This window comes from Crotalus tigris, unplaced genomic scaffold, assembly GCF_016545835.1.
Source record: "Crotalus tigris isolate CLP2741 ecotype Arizona unplaced genomic scaffold, ASM1654583v1 scf7180000021566.449902, whole genome shotgun sequence".
Classification (NCBI taxonomy): domain Eukaryota; kingdom Metazoa; phylum Chordata; class Lepidosauria; order Squamata; family Viperidae; genus Crotalus; species Crotalus tigris.
This window is the reverse complement of record NW_024098568.1, coordinates 20,292-40,464: the sequence shown is the minus strand read 5'-3', so window position 1 is coordinate 40,464 and position 20,173 is coordinate 20,292. Positions and strand designations below refer to the sequence as shown.

The window sequence follows — 20,173 nt, the reverse complement described above, 5'->3', positions numbered from 1 at the left end:
TTTGGAGTTAGCCTATTCTGTCACCCACACTCAAAACTGTGGCTAAAATAATTACAGTACAGAAGTACCGTAATTCATGATTTGGCTGATTTACTTCAAACAAACATAGATACTATTACTCTCATTCTGGATTTCAGCAACAAACTAATTTGGAATGTACCCAAAACAGCAATAAGATAGTCCTTAACTTACAACCATTCATTTAACAACTGCTCAACAACACTGAATAGTTACTTATGACCAGACCTCATACTCACAGCCATCACAGCTTCCCCATAGTCATATGATCACTTGGCAACAGACTTGTATTTACAGTGGTTGCAGCATCTGAAGTCTTCCCAGCCAGCTTCCAACAAGCATTCAATGGGGAAAGCCGGATATGCTTAGTGACCATGTGATTCACTTAACAACTGGGGCAAAAAAGGTCATAAAATTGGGCACAACTCACTTATCAACCACCTTGCTTAGCAAAGCAAATTCTGGTCCCAACTGTGGTCATAAGTCAAGGACTATCCGTAACAGTTCTTGACTGTTTCTTCACGGACACGCCAAGAAGAAAACAAAACAGCTTGGCTCATTGTTATCAAATCAGTTGTGGTTACTGTGGCTAGTGCAATTCTAATGTTAGAAACCAAAGCCATTTCAAAAGCTTTCTACCCATTTGAGTACAAAGGCCCATCCAAAAAAAAAATCGTTCAGGGTTGTTTTAGGACACTCAGGGAATCCCCGTTAAGACAGAGAAGATTTCCACTTTAAATCTCTTTAAACCTTTAACGCAGCAAGGAGGGAACCAAAGTGATCAGTCTGGGCCAGCTTCATCTTTCCTCCGTTTAAGAGCGACTGGACTCCTTTCAAAGCATTTTGCAACAGCTGGAAGGAAACAAAAAGCAATGAGCATTCTTCGTTACCATCTGGGGTAGCACAACTCTACCATCTAGAGCAGGGGTCTTCAAACTTGGCCCTTTTATGATTTGTGGACTTCAACTCCTAGAATTCCTCAGCCAGGCACGCGTGCCTGGCTGAGGAATTCTGGGAGTTGAAGTCCACGAGTCATAAAAGGGCCAAGTTTGAAGACCCCTGCTCTAGAGAGTACAATTTTATCTAGGTCACGGGTGTCAAACTCAACGTGTCACGTGACATGTCGCAATGTATCATGACTTTTTTTGCATTGCCGGAGCTGGGATGGGCACAGCCTCCATATGAGGCAACCGGCCCATGGGCTGGCAGTTTGACACCCCTGATCTAGATGATAAAAGTCCACAGGCAAAAGTTTCCCTCAAGTGACTAGAGTTTGAGAAGTTGCTATAATAATGTCACACTCAACTCTTAGTCGCAAACTCAACATGTGGTTTAGATTAAGCAAGCATTCGGCTTATGTAAGAGCATTCCACATGAAATCAATTTCTTAATTGTATCACCAGCAACTAATTAGCAAGCTCAGACAGTCCCCCAAAGTAGGTTTAATAATACAGGGACATAATTTTCCATTACATGATGTCCCAATTTACCTCTCTTGAATCTCAGCTATAGATTCACAGCAACAACAAAAATCTTGAAATGCTTCGCTTGAAGCACACTTGCAGGAAAAGCCACTCTCTTGATTAAGCAACCGCTTAAGTTCCACTGATAAAGGATTTGTAGCTCAGGGTTGAACTAAGGGGTCTTTGGTGCTCTCTGAGCTTGGTGGTTTTCTTGCAGATGTTCCATTAGTTTGGGTAATGAAATGTCTGCAAGAAAATAACCAAGCTCAGAGAGCACCAAGGACTCCACAGTTTAAACCAGGGGTCTTCAAACTAGGCCCTTTTATGACTTGTGGACTTCAAGAGGCATACTGGCTGAGGAATTCTGGGAGTTGAAGTCCACAAGTCATAAAAGGGCCAAGTTTGAAGACCCCTGGTTTAAATCCTATCTGAGAAGATTGACTCAAAAGCATGATCATTAATCCACTTTCAAAGAGTGATCAAGGAAGCCACACAGTACATGGCTATGCTGAATTGCCCCATTCCATCCCTCAGATGTAGTTGTGTCTATATCAACGTTTCTCAACCTCAGCTATTTTAAGATGTGTGGACTTCAACTCCCAGAATTCCAAAACCAGCATTCTGGAGAATCCATCTTAAAGCTGCTGAGATTAAATACTGCTCTGCAATTCCTGAGTGTACTAAGCTTTCCTGTCATGTTGGGGATGCTGTTTTTAGTAGGGCTGCATACAGTGTGTTTCTTCTGAGAACTAAGGGCCCATCCTGTGGAAATTATTAACAGAAATAGAGATCTGGCATTCTAAATCAACAATATACTAGCAAGTTTGCTTTATTTTTCCTTTCAATAGTGACAAGAAAAGAACGGGGAAATTGCAAATAGAAGCCAGGGTGGGTGAAAAACAGAGGGAAGAAAAATAACAATTCCCCAGAACGATTATTTGATGGTAGCCAGTTGAAGATAAGCACTGGTACAGGTACCGTGTTTCCCTCAAAATAAGACCTGGTCTTTCTTATTTGTTTGTTTATGCCTCCAAAAGAGGCACCAGGTCTTATTGGGGGGGGGTCTTTTCTATTCACCTCACGGCAGCTGCACGACAGGCCTGCCAACTGGCCCGCTTCTTTTGCGGCCGAAGGAATAGCTTCATTCTGCAGCTGAGAATGGAGCTCCGGCCTGCATTTCACAGTCAGAGGCCTTTTTGGAAAGCCTGTACAGCTGTGTACCGAGCTACAGATCTCGGCTGCAGAGGCCTTTCCGGAAAGGCCTCTGATTGCAAAATGCAGGCAGGAGCTCCATTCTCAGCTGCAGAATGAAGCTGCTCCTTTGGCCACAGAAGAAGTGAGCCGGCGAGGCAAGTGTTGATCCATGTGAGGCCTGGCTGCAATGGTAAGCTCCACCCTCCCACCCCAGCTTGATTTTTAGGCTTGGGCCTCACCCCAAAACTAGGGCTTATTTTCGGGGTAGGTCTTATGTTAGACCCACCCACCCCCCAAAATCAAGCTAGGGCTTATTTTCAGGGTAGGTCTTTCAGGGAAACACAGTAGTCCTCCATTTACGACCACAATTGAGGCCAAAATTTCTGTTGCTAAGTGAGACATTTGTTAAGAGAATTTTGCCCCATTTTACGACATTTCTTGCCACAGCTGTTCAGTGAGTGACTGCAGTTGTTTAGTAACACGGTTGTTAAGTGAATCTGGCTTCCCCACTGACTTTGCCTGTCAGAAAGTCACAAAAGGGGATCACATGATCTCAGGACACTGAAACCATCATAAATACGAGTCAGTTGCCAAGCGTCTGAATTTTCATCATGTGACCACGGGTATGCTGCAATGGTCGTTAAGTGTGAAAAATGGTCATCAGTCATTTTTCTCAGTTTGGTTGTAACTTTGAATGGTCACTAAATGAACTGCTGTAAGTTGAGGACTACCTTTAGCCCTGAAAAATCAGATCTGCAGCTGGGTGGTGCTCCTAGATCTGGCTATGCTTCTCGACTCTCAAATTAGGTAAGATAAAATAACCTTTATTGTTATTTTTTTTTACCGTGGGCACACTGGCACACATCAAAAATGAAATTCTGTTGCCTGCTCTCAAAAGTGTACATATACATAACACACATATAAACATGCTATATACAACATATGTATATACCTGCACCCTTACATATAAATACATATAAATAATATTAATCACTGTCCATCTTGAATACATATTGGAAAGAGGAAGGTTTACAAAAATTACATATTGGAATGCGATAGGACAATGGTGGCGAACCTTTTAGAGATTGAGTGCCCAAAACCTGGCCCTGCCCCCACCCTGCCCGCCCCCGCTCCGCTCCGGCCCAGCCCCACCCACCCGGCTACCCACCGCTTCCATGGCCCGCCACAGATCACCCAGGCGGCCCAGCAGCGCCATGGCAGCCATGCCCTCAGCCCGCACCTCACAGCATCAACTGCGTGCAATGGGGCGCGAGGGCAAAGTCTTATCCCCGCTGCCTGGCTGCCATGTCCTTGGCTGCACTGCTCTGCACGGGCCGTGCTTGAGGGCAAGTCTCCAGGGGGGCTGCTGGTGAGGGAGCTGTGGGGGAAGGTGGGACTGGGGTGACGGCACGCATACCCACAGAGAGGGCTCTGAGTGCCGCCTCTGGCACACGTGCCATAGGTTCGCCACCACTGTGATAGGAAATGATAAGTCCTCCCTGCCTTAAAAAAAAAAAAGGACTGAAACAGTTTGGCCCCTACCTCTCAGAAGACCAGATGGCATTCTGTAGTTCCCTGAACGTGGGGAGGGCTAAGCTGTCATCTCCCAATCTCGCCCTTATTGCCCACCTCTATCCTAAGTAATCTTCTTTGTCCTTACCATGCAAAAGGTGATGTCATCCATTTCAGTTCCTTTGGAAGACTGTAAGATGCCCAAGAAAGCCTCAAAACAGACCTCTCTGTAAGACTCCTCAAGGTACAGCTGTCCGGGTAGGCTGAAAGATAGGCAGACACAAAGGAGGAAGATGAGCTGCAGGAAAGAAGTAATGCTTTTTATCCATCTGTTTAGAAAATTCAGTAGAAGGAAGAAGCAACCCCTTAATATCAGAAAGATCGTCCGCAGAAGGGGGCAAAATGCTTTATCCAATGAAATAAGGGAAGGGTTTATTAAGAAAAGCAACATCTCACTATGCTATTATTCTTCCAAGTATTAAGACAACATAGAAACATAGAAAACCGATGGCAGAAAAAGCCTAGTGGTCCACTGAGTCCAATCTTTGAGGGTTTTTTTTTTATTTGTTTAATTTTGGGGTTTATTCCAAGCATGTTTAAGCTAAAAATATTTCCAGGTATGTGACCTGACCTGTCTTTTCGGCAGAAAACTTCATTCTGCACTGTCTGTATTTGCAATTCTGCTGTAGAATGTTAAACACTAGGAGTTTCTGAGGCAAGGTATTGAAATTACAGATCTTTTTACAGCCGTCTAGATTCTTCCATGTAACAGTGATTAAAGTAAGGAAAATATTAAGAATAATATTATAGCCTAATAGTGACTGGGTTCAAATACTGCAATTAGCCATGGCCTGCTGAACAACACACACAGACTTTGTTCAACAACTAAGCTGCCATAACCCTTATATCCAATAAAATAAGGGAACTCTGGGTTCACCTATTGCATTAAGCTATAACCAAATAAACCACATTGTGGTTGAGCATCAAGTGCTGAGTACCAATTTGTTTTTGAAAAAGTACTCTTCAACAGCATCTCCATCACTTCCATTGACGTTTAAAACAATCAAATCAATTAACATTAATACGTTAAATTTGTATTTCTTTAGTGAAGAACCTTTGGACTAGAATGTTAACAACAGCTAATTTTGGAAGTCTATTATTACAGTTAAAGAAAACACACTTCCACCAAAATGTGCCCTAAGCTGGAATGTACAGGCATGTTTATATTAGATTTAGACATTTTTTTCTCTACCCCCCTCCCAATGCTGGAATATTTACATTCTCTATCCCTAGAAGAGGCACAACATAATGGAAAGGAGTCAAGTCATAGCTATCTGTTTCGGTCATACCTGAGGCACAGGTTTGCCATGCTGTGTATTGCAGCTCTTTTCCGTTCAGCATCGGTTTGAACCGGGCTGCTGAACTGCATCAGAAGTCCATTTTCCCCCAGCAAATCTGGGAGATACTTAAAAAAACACCAGTCAGCACATATTTGTTGAACAAATTGGAGAAAAGATGCAAAACAGAACTTAACATTAACTAAGTTATACAACAAAAGCGTGCTTAGTGCATGAATTCTAGAGGCTCAGCCACCTTCTGTCTTATTATGGTTTCAGAATGAAATATGTGAGTCAAGTTCAGGCTAAAATAAAAATAGAGGTAAAAGTTGAAAAATTTCGTTCAGGACATCTCGCTGTTTTTCCCCATCATCAGATAACAGGTATTATTGTGGATTAGTTAGAATGGGATAGGAAATTAGCTCCTTTATTTAGCCACCAAACAGCCTATATACTAAGCTGTACTGAGTTTCAGTTCCCATCACTACAGATTATTGCTTATATTACATGAGTTGGACCAATATATCTGAAGGATAGTTTTAGAAAAATATTCTTACCACAGGATATTTGAAGATTTCCAAAGAACCCAGCCCATTTTTTTTTAATTTTTAACTTTTCTATATTGTGAAAGTGGTATAAAAATATAAAAACAGAACTGAGGATGTAGAAACACTACCCAAGAACTCCAGATTACTTTCTGTCAAGATGATCATAACATTTCCACTAACTCATCTATCTCCAAGAAATATACCAGAATCTACAAAGTTTTATTAGTCCTTCTGCTTGGAGTTATTAGGTAGATACATAGGGATCCAAGGAGATGGGCTGATTTATGAACCTATTTGTTTCTACTACTTCCGCTATCTACTATTGAGATGCAATTCTCAGGGGACTGGAGGCTAAAACATATGACAAACAGTTGCAGGAATTGGGTATGTCTATTCAGGGATTCCCAACCAGGGGTGCGAGACGATATTCCAGGGGGTGCGAAAACTTGGGTTTTCAAAATTATAGTGTATATGCATAATTCGGTGCCGTTATTTCAAAATGCGTGCGGATCTAGTTTAATGAAAAGATGGACTATGGGTGACATGATAGCAGTGTTTCAATATTTAAAGGGCTGCCACAAAGAAAAGGGAGTCAACCTATTCTCCAAAGCACCTGAAGGCAGGACAAGAAACAATGGATGGAAACTAATCAAGGAAAGATCCATCCTAGAACTAAGGTGGAATTTCCTGACAATTAATCAATGGAATGACTTGCCTCCAGAAATTGTAGGTGCTCCAACACTGGAGGTTTTCAAAAAGAGATTGGACAACCATTTGTCTGAAATGGTGTAGGGTCTTCTGCTTGAGTTGAAGGTTGGACTAGAAGAACTCCAAGATCCCTTCCAGCTCTATTCTGAATTGAAATTAGCATTCTTGCTCAACACTGTTATTCTGTTACAGTATCAGTCCAAGAGCACAGTCTGCCCATAATTCCTCTGCATTATACAAATAGAAAAAACCTTCTAAGCAAGATATTCAAAATCATGCTCCAATTCACCTTTTGGCACTTGTGTCCATTGTTGTAGACAGACGCTGCCAAGGCTTGCAGAATTTCAACATGTGTCCAAGTGCTGCATTTTCTCAGAGCAGAGATGAAGTAAGGCAGAAGATAATTCAGGCTATTTTCATCAAGTGCAACCTGCAATTGCAGAAAGAAAAATTAAGTTGGCATGATCTTGCATTGGAGAATTCAGGATAGCAGCTTATTAGGCAAGCAGTAAAGCAGTTTCATTAACTATTGTTTCCTATCCATCAAAAATGACATCCAGAAGCAGAAGAATGTAACAGCTAATAAATCCACTGGCTGTCTCATCCAAATACTGAAATGAGGAAAAAAAAACTGTGCTGCATTTATAATAACTATATCATGTTTCTAATGGCAGCATAACTCTTCTTTTATAATGTATACAAGAAGTCTCAATATACTGTATTATCAAATCAATGAAAACAATTATGAGAATTTGAAACAGTAGCTGATTTAAAACTAGATGCTTCATCAAAATATGGCAAAAATATATAGTTTTCTCACCTGGAATCTGTTGAGCAGCTGATGAATTAATTGGCACAATTTATTGACAAGATGTTCTTGATTAAGCTGGACTAGCTTACAAGCTTGGACAATTAGTTCACAAATGTCCTGCCACATAAAAGATGACAAAAGAAGGTGCATTCATTATTTTTAACGCTCTGAATGTACACAGAGAAGTGAGATAAATTGAATGTCAATACAGGTGGTCCTCAACTTAGAACAATTCATTTAGTGACTGTTTGAAATTATAACTGCACTGAAAAAAGTGACTTATGACCATTTTCACACTTATGACCATTGCAGCATCCCCATGATCCAATGATCAAAATTCAAGTGCTTTGCAAGTGACTTATATTTACGACAGTTGCAATGTCCCAGGGTCATGTGATCCCCTTTTGCGACCTTCTGACAAGCAAAGTCAATGGGGAAGCCAGATTCACTTAATAACCGTGTCACTAACTTAACAACTGCAATGATTCACTTAACAACTGTGGCAAGAAAGGTTGTAAAAGGGGGCAAAACTTAACTGTTTCACTTAGCAACAGAAATTTGGGGCTTCATTGTGTTCATAAGTCAAGGACTACCGATATGACATAGAGGTTATAGTGCTAGAGTATGACAAGGCATGGATTTAAATTCAGTCATTTATGGAAACTCCAAACATCATGAGCAGGTCAGGATTTCTTAACCCAAGTTATAAATTTGTTGCTGTGAGATTAATATTTTATTATTGCTTTGGAAATAAAAAGTCACCACATGGATGTACAGGCACAATTGTTTCACATTTTCCCCAATAACTCTCCCTATTTTTCTCCCAGTGAAGCAACTTGACTTGACATACACACTTTGCATGCAAAGACAGTGAGGAGCAGCTACACAAAATCTGAAGCAGCTACACAAAATCGGGGGGGGGGAAATAAAAAAGAATATTATAGAATGATGGAATGGAAAAGGGAGAGTCAAACTGGCCCCGCCTGTGGACGATGATCCTGGAGGACCCATCCTTGTTTGGAGTCCTATTTCCTCCACCCCATCAGGCTCCCCGCCGCTCCTCTCCCTTCTCCGGGTACTCACCTCCGGCTTCGGCCCCCACGGCGCCGCTCCCCACGGGCCGCAGGTCTCGGAAATGAGCTCGTCGAAGAGCAGGTGGAGCTCGGGGCGGCGGCGGTCGACGTTCTCCCCTCCCGGGGCCTGGCTGGGGTCCGGGGCGAGCCGCAGAGCCTCGAGCCGCACCAGGTAGCGTTGCAAGCAGAGCCCGGATTCGGTCCAGGCGGGGTTCGGTTCTGCTGCTGTTGCCGCCGCCGCGCAGTCTCCTCCAGCCATGCAGGCCTCGGCCGCCATATTTCCAGCTCGGCTGTCAGTTGCTGGGGTAACTAGGCCGAGGAGGGACGCCCAGGCCTAACTTCCGGATGAAAGCCACTATGGACTGTGTAGGTAGGAGGCGCCGCAACTCTATGGTTGAGGTAACTTCCGGGTCCCTCTGTGGAGCGCCTCCTGGAAGTGGTGCGCTCTGGTGATCTGTGGGTCAGCAAAGAGCATGATCCCATTATTGATTGAAATCCTGAAGGCTTCCAAAAGTATTTCCTCTTAGAAGGAAGGAAGATAGCCATTATTAAAACGTTTAGGTTTATTGCACAACCGAGAAGCTAGGCTTTAAACAATATATGTATGTATGGAGACCACAGTAAAGCTTCCATATCTGAGTTGTAAAAACTTTGACCACCACTAGATGGCAAAGGGGGGGGTCTTTTTTGTCTCCTTTGGTTGCCCTCTTGTAGTCATTTGGATGCTTGCCGGTGTGGGAAATCAGCCTTTCCCCCCCCCCCCCCCAGAGAAAGAAATATTTTTGGAAATATTTAAAAGGCAGAATATATTTCTCTAAAGGATTTTAAAAACAGAAACCAAAACTGCCCCCAAGTCTCTCTGTCCCAAACAGAAACCAAATCTGCAGAATTGCAGATGTGATAATCTTGTCAAAAAGACCGGAGTCAGGAAACTGGGATTAGGAAGAAAGATCTTTAGAATCAACAATCCCTCACACCAAAAATCTAAGAGTCATCAGCCACAGGCATAGGGAAGCAGGATTGATCTTTGGAACATAATAGGATTAACCCACCACCATCAGAATACCAGAAAGGCACACTCAGACTCAGGTCAAAGTTCATGCCACAGGAACCACTCCACACAAAAGGCTCAAGATTGTATAAAAATCCACTCCCTACATATGCTCTCTCTCTTTTCTTCCAGAGCCATCTTTCAGTCTGTCTCTCTTCTTCAATAAACTGATACCTTCTTTCTAAAGCAGTTGCCATGTTGTTTATTCCCAGCTTGGACTGAACCATTATGAAGACTTTTCCTTCAACACAGGGTTAATATGGGCGCTCTGGATCAGGGGTCTTCAAACTTGGCTCTTGTATGACTTGTGGACTTCAACTCCCAGAATTCCTCAGACAGGCACACTGGCTGAGAAATTCTGGGAGTTGAAGTCCACAAGTCATAAAGGCCAAGTTTGAAGACCCCTGGTTTAAAGACTAAGAAATGGATTGTCGTGTTATTTTGTTCAATCACATTCCGCTTCATTCTGCATCTGCTCTACATAGTAAACAGTTCCCATCCTGACCTCCCAGGATCTCTACCTCAAGCACATTTGTTCACAGGTAACAATGAAAATGTTCAGGAGAGGTAAAGGTGAATCCTCCTTTGGGAAGACCCTCAATCCATTTACAAGACATTCTTAGCTTAAATGCTGTATCAAGTATTTGACAAGTCAACAAACAGAAAATAGAGCAAATCTGTTATCTTTTCCTCCAGAGGACAATGGGTGGAATTTTGTAAGAAAACTGGTTTCAGCTGAACGTTAGGAAAAACATTAGCTTTCCAATGGATGGTGAGATAGCAATAAGGATGTAATTAGCTTCTGAGATGTGTAGATCTTGTTATTGTGGTTTGTTTACAAGACAGCCAGTTATGTATAGTGGTTTTTAGAAAGCCAGTTGAGTGTAGTGGTTAATGCTTCAGGCTAGAAACTGGGTGACTTGAGTTCCAGTCCTGCCTTAGGCACAAAGTGCTTAGAGACAAAGATGATTAGGGGACTGGAGGCTAAAGCATATAAGGAACGGCTGCTGGAATTGGGTATGTCTAGTTTAATGAAGAGAAGGACAAGGGGGGGACATGATAGCAGTGTTCCAATATCTCAGGGGCTGCCACAAAGAAGAGGGAGTCGAGCTATTTTCCAAAGCACCTGAAGGCAGCACAAGAAGCAACGGATGGAAACTAATCAAGGAGAGAAGCAACCTAGAACTAAGGAGAAACTTCCTGACAGTTAGAACAATTAACCAGTGGAACAACCTGCCTCCAGAAGTGGTGAATGCTCCAACACTGGAAGAGACTGGACAGCCATTTGTCTATAGCAAGGTCCCCAAACCTTTGGGCACCAGGGACCAGTAACGTGGAGAGAGGTTTTTCCACAGACCAGAGGGGGCGTGGTTTTGTGTGCTGCCTGCATCATGCAGATGGGGCTTTGCTTGTGCGGCCCAGTTACTGGCATGCTGCGGCCCGGTACTGATCCCCTGCCCTATAGCAGCATTCCAAGGGGAGGAATTGAAACAGATTATGTTCAAGATGTGAGGGGTCTATAGATATTTTTTCAGCCCTCCTTCTGACCCACGTAATAATGGCAAACCAGTTTTGAAATCTTGTCAAGTAAACTGAAGGGACTTGTCCCTTTAGTTGCCAGGAGTCAAAAACTAGTCCCCAAACACAAATCAATGTATGGCTTAGTGTGCTGGTTAATACAAATAATGGCTTAATATGTAATATGTACACCACCTCTTCTCCTAACAATATGGTGGGCATTCTTTCTGAGAAGTGTTTGTCACAGACCATGTAGTTGTCTGCTGGTGTCCTGCAGATCATGAACTGAGCGTGAATTGGGTTGGGTGACTTTCTGTTTCCTCTCCAAAGCCATAACTCCAGTGATGTGCCTTGCTGCATAGGTAGTCCTCTACTTACAACAGTAAATTCAATGGTGAAAAAAGTAAGGTTCTACATTTAGGCAAGAAAAACCAAATGTACAGGTATAGTATAGAGCACAGGTCGGCAACCTGCGGCTCCGGAGCCGCATGCGGCTCTTTGAGCCTTCCCCGGTGGCTCCCAGCCTCCTCTGCCTTTGCAGAGAGAGACAGAGACAGAGAGGCAATTGCGCTTCCCTGCTTCTCTCTCTCTCTCTCTCTCTCTCTCTCTCTCTCTCTCTCTCTCTCTCTCTCTGTGTGTGTGTGTGTGTGTGTGTGTAAAAGATTGCACTCACAGTGCTCTCCGAGGAGCTGAAAAGCTTTCTGGACGGAGCTCCTCCCTTTGCTGCTTCTCTGCAGGAAGCAGGAAGCAGGAAGGGCAGGAGAGAGCTAGCTAGCCCAGCTAGGCTGACTCAGGAATTCTGGGAGTTGAAGTCCATGAGTCATAAAAGAGACGAGGTTGCCTACCCTGATCTTGTTGGACAACAGCTTGAAGCTTTCCAGGTGAGCAGCAAATAGGAGAGAGAGAAAGAGAGAGAGAGAGAGAGGGAGGGAGAGAGAGAGAGAGAGAGAGAAAGAAAAAGAGTGGGGGAAGAGGGGTGGCAGGCAGACCAAGGGCAGATAGAGAGGGAGGGAGAGAGAGAGACAGAGACAGAGAGAGAGACCCTTTTGACATCTAAAATGAAGATAACACTGCATATATCCTTTTTTTACCTGTATGTGTATGTGTATGTATATGTATATATATGTCTGTGTGTATACATACATATACACACACACACATACACACACACACAAAAACACACACACACCTATAATAAAGGTAAAAAAGGATATATGCAGTGTTGTCTTCATTTTAGATATCAAAAGGATTTCGCGGCTACCGGTGTTTTGTTTTTGGTGGGAAACGGATCCAAGTGGCTCTTTGAGTGTTTTGGGTTGCCTACCCCTGCTATAAGTGAACGATAGGTTATATACTTTTTCAAAATAAACTACATTTATTTTTATATTGATCCTTTCGTAATAAAAATACACAATATTTGAAATAGATACTTGATATTGCGCTTATATTAATACATAAGTATTTCTAAGAAATATAGTTTAGAAACACCAAACCTAAATACGTACGATCTCCTTAAAGAAAAAGAAGTGCAGGACAAACAAAACTATGCTTGAATAAAAACATCTGGGTTTGCTTGAAGGGGGGATCGGGGTGCACTTTTAGGAGCAACCTCTTAAGGTGTAACACAGGGAAGTGCGATACGACTGGATCATGGAGAAAGCTAGGGAGTTTCAGAAAAACATCTACTTCTGCTTCATTGACTACGCTAAAGCCTTTCATTGTGTGGATCATAAAAAATTGTGGCAAGTTCTTAAAGAGATGGGAATACCAGACCATCTTATTTGTCTCTTGAGAAACCTATATGCGGGTCAAGAAGCAACAGTGAGAACTGGACACGGAACCACTGATGGGTTCAAAATTGGAAAAGGAGTCCGGCAAGGCTGTATACTGTCGCCCTGCCTATTTAACTTATATGCAGAGCACATCATGAGAAAGGCAGGGCTAGATGAAACAAAAGTTGGAATTAAGATTGCCGGGAGAAATATCAACAACCTAAGATATGCAGATGATACCACTCTAAGGGCAGAAAGTGAAGAGGAACTAAAGAACCTCTTGATGCAGGTGAAGAAGGGGAGTGCAAAAGTTGGCTTGAAACTCAACATTAAGAAAATCAAAATCATGGCATCCGGCCCACTCAATTCCTGGCAAATAGATAGGGAAGAAATGGAGGTGGTGACAGATTTTATTTTTCTGGGCTCCAAGATCACCTCAGATGGGGACTGCAGCCAAGAAATTAAAAGACGCTTGCTCCTGGGAAGGAAAGCTATGGCAAATCTAGACAGCGTACTAAAAAGCAGAGACATCACCCTGCCAACAAAAGTGCGTATAGTCCAGGCCATGGTTTGCCCAGTTGCAATGTATGGCTGTGAAAGTTGGATCGTAAGAAAGGCTGAGCGCCGAAGAATTGAGGCCTTCGAACTATGGTGCTGGAGAAGACTCCTGCGAGTCCCTTGGACTGCAAGGCGTTCAAACCGGTCAGTCCTAGAAGAGATCAACCCCGACTGCTCTTTAGAAGGTCAGATCCTGAAGTTGAAACTCAAATACTTTGGCCACCTAATGAGAAGGAAGGACTCACTGGAGAAGCGCCTAATGCTGGGAAAGATTGAGGGCAATAGAAGAAGGGGACGACAGAGAATGAGGTGGTTGGATGGAGTCACTGAAGCAGTAGGTGTGAACTTAAATGGACTCCAGAAGATGGTAGAGGACAGGAAGACCTGGAGGAACGTTGTCCATGGGGTCGCGATGGGTCGGACACGACTTCGCAATTAACAACAACAACAAAAGAAATAAACCTTTTTAATGGCATTTTAAAATGACGGTATTCTCTACCTTTATTAACGGTATTAACACCTTATTAATAGGGCCCATTGGAGGAAAATTCCACTTAGGGTCTCCTGCTTCAGCAGGCGGCTGGACTAGAAAACCTCCGAGGTCCCTTCCAGCTGTATTCTGACAGAATTTTCCTCCAATGGGATTTTCCCATGTATTTTACCAGGAAACATACATAGGGCAGCCTAGAAAAGTCAGTGCTCTACTAACCATACCCAAGCACTCCGAGTTTGTTGGCGATGTCCATTTTGCTCTAGGAGTTCACAATGACGTAACCCTAACCCTAACTGGAATTTTACTCCAATGGGATTTTCCCATGTATTTTACCAGGAAACATACATAGGGCAGCCTAGAAAAGGCAGTGCCCTCCTAACCATACCCAAGCACTCCGAGTTTGTTGGCGATGTCCATTTTGCTCTAAGAGTTCACGGTGACGTAACCCTAACCCTAAGTGGAATTTTCCTCCAATGAGATTTTCCCATGTATTTTACCAGGAAACATAGATAGGGCAGCCTAGAAAAGTCAGTGCCCTCCTAACCATACCCAAGCACTCCGAGTTTGTTGGCGATGTCCATCTTGCTCTAGGAGTCATGGTGACGTAACCCTAACCCTAAGTGGAATTTTCCTACAATGGGATTTTCCCATGTATTTTACAGGAAACATACATAGGCAGCTAGAGAAAAGTCAGTGCCCTCCTAACCATACCCAAGCACTCCGAGTTTTGTTGGCGATGTCCATTTTGCTCTAGGAGTTCATGGTGACGTAACCCTAACCCTAAGTGGAAATTTCCTACAATGGGATTTTCCCATGTATTTTACCAGGAAACATAGAAAGGGCAGCCTAGAAAAGTCAGTGCCCTCCTAACCATACCCAAGCAGTCCTAGTTTGTTGGCGATGTCCATTTTGCTCTAAGAGTTCACAGTGACGTAACCCTAACCCTAAGTGGAATTTTCCTCCAATGGGATTTTCCCATGTATTTTACCAGGAAACATACATAGGGCAGCCTAGAAAAGTCAGTGCCCTCCTAACCATACCCAAGCACTCCGAGTTTGTTGGCGATGTCCATTTTGCTCTAAGAGTTCACAGTGACGTAACCCTAACCCTAAGTGGAATTTTCCTCCGACGAGATTTTCCCATGTATTTCACCAGGAAACATAGATAGGGCAGCCTAGAAAAGTCAGTGCCCTCCTAACCATACCCAAGCACTCCGAGTTTGTTGGCGATGTCCATCTTGCTCTAGGAGTTCATGGTGACGTAACCCTAACCCTAAGTGGAATTTTCCTCCAATGTGATATTCCCATGTATTTTACCAGGAAACATACATAGGGCAGCCTAGAAAAGTCAGTGCCCTCCTAACCATACCCAAGCACTCCAGGTTTGTTGTCGATGTCCATTTTGCTCTAGGAGTTCACGGTGACGTAACCCTAACCCTAAGTGGAATTTTCCTCCAATGGGATTTTCCCATGAATTTTACCAGGAAACATACATAGGGCAGCCTAGAAAAGTCAGTGCCCTCCTAACCTTACCCAAGCACTCAGAGTTTCTTGGTGATGTCCATTTTGCACTAGGAGTTCACGGTGACGTAACCCTAACCCACAGTAGAATTTTCCTCCAATGGGATTTCCACGTATTTTACCAGGCACATACATAGGGGGCTTAGAAAGTCAGTGCCCTCCTAACCATTACCAAGCACTCTAGTTTGTGGCGATTCCATTTTGCTCTAAGAGTTCACAATGACGTAACCCTAACCCTAAGTAGAATTTTCCTCATGGGATTCTCCATGTATTTTACCAGGAAAAATACATAGTGCCAGCCTAGAAAAGTCAGTTGCCTCCTAAACCATACCCAAGCACACTCCGACGTTTGTTTGGCGATGTCCATTTTGCTCTAGGAGTTCACGGTGACGTAACCCTAACCCTAAGTGGAATTTTCCTACAATGGGATTTTCCCATGTATTTTACCATGAAACATAGAAAGGGCAGCCTAGCAAAGTCAGTGCCCTCCTAACCATACCCATGCACTCCTAGTTTGTTGGCGATGTCCATTTTGCTCTAAGAGTTCACAGTGACGTAAACCTAACCCTAAGTGGAATTTTTCTCCAATGGGATTTTCCCATGTATTTTACCAGGAAACATAGATATTGCAGACTAGAAAAGTCAGAGCCCTCCTAACCATACCGAAGCACTCCGAGTTTGTTGGCGATGTCCATTTTGCTCTAAGAGTTCACAGTGACGTAACCCTAACCCTAAGTGGAATTTTCCTCCAACGAGATTTTCCCATGTATTTTACCAGGAAACATAGATAGGGCAGCCTAGAAAAGTCAGTGCCCTCCTAACCATACCCAAGCACTCCGAGTTTGTTGGCGATGTCCATCTTGCTCTAGGAGTTCATGGTGACGTAACCCTAACCCTAAGTGGAATATTCCTCCAATGGGATATTCCCATGTATTTTACCAGGAAACATACATAGGGCAGCCTAGAAAAGTCAGTGCCCTCCTAACCATACCCAAGCACTCCAGGTTTGCTGTCGATGTCCATTTTGCTCTAGGAGTTCACGGTGACGTAACCCTAACCCTAAGTGGAATTTTCCTACAATGGGATTTTCCCATGTATTTTACCAGGAAACATAGAAAGGGCAGCCTAGAAAAGTCAGTGCCCTCCTAACCATACCCAAGCACTCCTAGTTTGTTGGCGATGTCCATTTTCCTCTAAGAGTTCACAATGACGTAACCCTAACCCTAAGTCGAATTTTCCTCCAATGGGATTTTCCCATGTATTTTACCAGGAAACATACATAGGGCAGCCTAGAAAAGTCAGTGCCCTCCTAACCATACCCAAGCACTCCGAGTTTGTTGCGATGTCCATTTTGCTCTAGGAGTTCACGGTGACGTAACCCTAACCCTAAGTGGAATTTTCCTACAATGGGATTTTCCCATGTATTTTACCAGGAAACATAGCTAGGGTCAGCCTAGAAAAGTCAGTGCCCTCCTATCCATGCCCAAGCACTCTGAGTTCATTGGCGATGTCCATTTTGCTATAGGAGTTCATGGTGACGTAACCCTAACCTAAGTGGAATTTTCCTCCAATGGGATTTTCCCATGTATTTTACCAGGAAACATACATAGGGCAGCCTAGAAAAGTCAGTGCCCTCCTAACCATACCCAAGCACTCCGAGTTTGTTGGCGATGTCCATTTTGCTCTAGGAGTTCACGGTGACGTAACCTAACACTAAGTGGAATTTTCCTCCAATGGGATTTTCCCATGTATTTTACCAGGAAACATACATAGGGCAGCCTAGAAAAGTCAGTGCCCTCCTAACCATACCCAAGCACTCCGAGTTTGTTGGCGATGTCCATTTTGCTCTAGGAGTTCACGGTGACGTAACCCTAACCCTAAGTGGAATTTTCCTCCAATGGGATTTTCCCATGTATTTTACCAGGAAACATAGATAGGGCAGCCTAGAAAAGTCAGTGCCCTCCTAACCATACCCAAGCACTCCGAGTTTGTTGGCGATGTCCATTTTGCTCTAGGAGTTCAGGTGACGTAACCCTAACCCTAAGTGGAATTTTCCTCCAATGGGATTTTCCCATGTATTTTACCAGGAAACATAGAAAGGGCAGCCTAGAAAAGTCAGTGCCCTCCTAACCATACCCAAGCACTCCGAGTTTGTTGGCGATGTCCATTTTGCTCTAGGAGTTCACGGTGACGTAACCCTAACCCTAAGTGGAATTTTCCTCCAATGGGATTTTCCCATGTATTTTACCAGGAAACATAGATAAGGTAGCCTAGAAAAGTCAGTGCCCTCCTAACAATACCCAAGCACTCCGAGTTTGTTGGCGATTTTTGTTTCTTCTGCCATCAAAGTGCTTCATAAAACGCTAACGCTGTAATCTACAAACCACATTAACGCAATTGAAATCGCTCTTAAAATTACACCAGAGGATTGCTCAGAAATCAAAAGCTCGGCCAAAGAGATGCGTTCTTACCTTGTCCCTAAATACCCGGAAAGCGGGGCCCGTGAGGATCACCCAAAGATGCTGTCGCACGGCCTGCCTGGTGTGCCAGAAAAGGCCCTTTCCGGTAGACTGCCAAGCTCTGCTAATGGGAAGGCCCTTGGAGAGGTCCCTCCCGCTATTTCCCACCAAAACTGCAATATTGAGAGGAGTGGTGGCGATCGCAACCTCCCACCCTGTTTCCCGCTTCCTCTTGGGGTTTTTACTGGGCTCCCAACCTTACTCCATTTCCATCCGTGTCTCTTTAAAAGGAAAAGCCTTAACCTCACTGAAAGTGGCAAAAAGGGGGGGGGAATCCTCAAGGACAACTTACCTGTTTCCCCCCAGTTCCTTCTTAACAGCCACAGCAAGGGGTGGGGGGGTCACCCATCCGGCAGAGGCTCTAGGCTGGAAATCCAGGGAGCGTGACCTCCTTTCTCCACTGCCTTTTCCAAAAAGGCTGAAGCTTTCATCTGGCAGGCGTCCCCACCCTTCCTCCTGGCCGCTACATCAGTCGATGCAGTTGTGACTGGGGGAAGTTAGCAAAATTGCAAGCCGAACTCTGCAAAGACCCGGGTCTCCTGCTTCCCCCAGAGAGACCTGCTTTACCTTTCTCTTACCTCTGGGCGGTGGGTGGGCTGTTTACGGCAACCTGGAGAGGAAAGGAAGAAATCTCCTACCCTTCCTAACCCTGACTTGTTTTGGACGAAGGTCTACAAAGTTAGATGGACGGCGAACAAAATAATAAAAGCCATTAGTTGCAACTTCTCACGTCTCATCCCTTTTATCCATCCTTTAAATGATAAACCTAGAAGGGAACGATAGGTTATACACATTTTCAAAATAAACTGCATTTATTTTTACATTGATCGTTTCTTAATAAAAATGCACACAATTTCAAATAGAGATTTGATATTGAGCCTATATTAATACAGAGGGATCTCTAAGAAATATAGTTTAGAAACATCAAACCTAAATACAAACCTACATACGTACGATCTCCTTAAAGAAATAGCAGGGCAGGACAAACAAAACTATTCTTGAATAAAAACACCTGGATTTGCTTGAAGGGGGCGAGCGGGGTGCACTTTTAGGAGCAACCTCTTAAGGTGTAACACAGGGAAGCGCGGATACGACTGGTTCTTCTACACCCGGGACTCGGGCGCTGGGAAAACACCATTCAACGGCTGCCTTGCTTGGCAGCCTTCGAGGAGACCCCCGAGACGGGTCGGAACCCCCTTCCCGACCCGGACGCCAAAAGCCTGGAGCGTGTCCCGCCGGCCCCGCCTCTAAAAAGGAGCTAAAAAGAAGCCGCGGCTGAGCTCGCGTAAACGACCCCGAAGTGTGTTATGAAAACAAGCTAACTTCGTCTCTACGTATAGCTGAAAGGGGAAAGAGCGCAAAGAGACCAGGTCTCGCAACCTCCGGCGCCGCCGCCGCCGCCACCGGTTCTCGGTCGCATTTTTACAGACACCGGCGGCGAAAGGCCAGGCGGACATCTTAGGGGAGAGGACCAAACGAGTGGCCGGGGAGGAGGCGGGGGAGGGTGAGGGTGGGGATCCCCCGCTAACTAGGTAACAGAGAAAGCCGGTATTTTTCTGAAATCAGAAAATGCGGGGATGACTCGGCTCACCTGAGGCAGTAGCAGGCTTCCTTTTTTTTCCATCCCGAGGCCTCGCCGGTAGACGTGCGCTCCGTCCACGTAGTGCAGAAAAGAGCACGGGAAAAAGCAGGGAACCGTGCTGCGAACGGACAGGAAGCTGGGGACGAATTCGGCGGATGGACAGGAACTCGGCCGTACTGGGAACGTCGTCGTCGGTGGTCATGCTACGGGACGGAAAACCGTGCCCTCCTGTGGTCAAAAACGGGTACTGCGGTCGCCGAAAAAAATAAAGCTTTTAAATGGGATTTTAAGGCTATTTATTTTTCCCCCGTCTTTATTAGTAACCTCTTGTTAATATTAATAGGGCGACGAGAGGCCCTTTTGCCATTTTCGAAGGTTTATTTCTTTCGGTGGCTGCTATACCCGGCTTGGCCACGGGAGGGCACTGTTTTCCCTCCCTTAGCGATAGCGGCATTGAGGCCGTGGAAAAGGCCTACGGTGGCCTCGATGGTAAATG

At 44.3% G+C, this 20,173-nt stretch overlaps 1 protein-coding gene across 3 annotated transcripts in view; it reads right to left on the bottom strand.

Moving 5' to 3' along the window:
• HEATR6 (HEAT repeat containing 6) overlaps positions 1 to 9,018 on the bottom strand; it is a 43,832-nt gene extending 34,814 nt beyond the window's left edge. For 2 of the 3 annotated variants that reach the window (XM_039318808.1, XM_039318809.1), the window contains exons 1-6: positions 8,675 to 9,018; positions 7,601 to 7,708; positions 7,070 to 7,210; positions 5,537 to 5,652; positions 4,336 to 4,450; positions 769 to 870 (exon numbers count right to left, since the gene is read on the bottom strand). In XM_039318808.1, the coding sequence (XP_039174742.1) occupies positions 769 to 870; positions 4,336 to 4,450; positions 5,537 to 5,652; positions 7,070 to 7,210; positions 7,601 to 7,708; positions 8,675 to 8,941 (849 nt within the window). In that variant the 5' untranslated portion in view covers positions 8,942 to 9,018. Of the gene's footprint in view, positions 1 to 768; positions 871 to 4,335; positions 4,451 to 5,536; positions 5,653 to 7,069; positions 7,211 to 7,600; positions 7,709 to 8,674 lie in introns of those variants that run through there. The other variant, XM_039318810.1, reaches the window with a different exon arrangement.
• Positions 9,019 to 20,173: the final 11,155 nt, after the last annotated feature.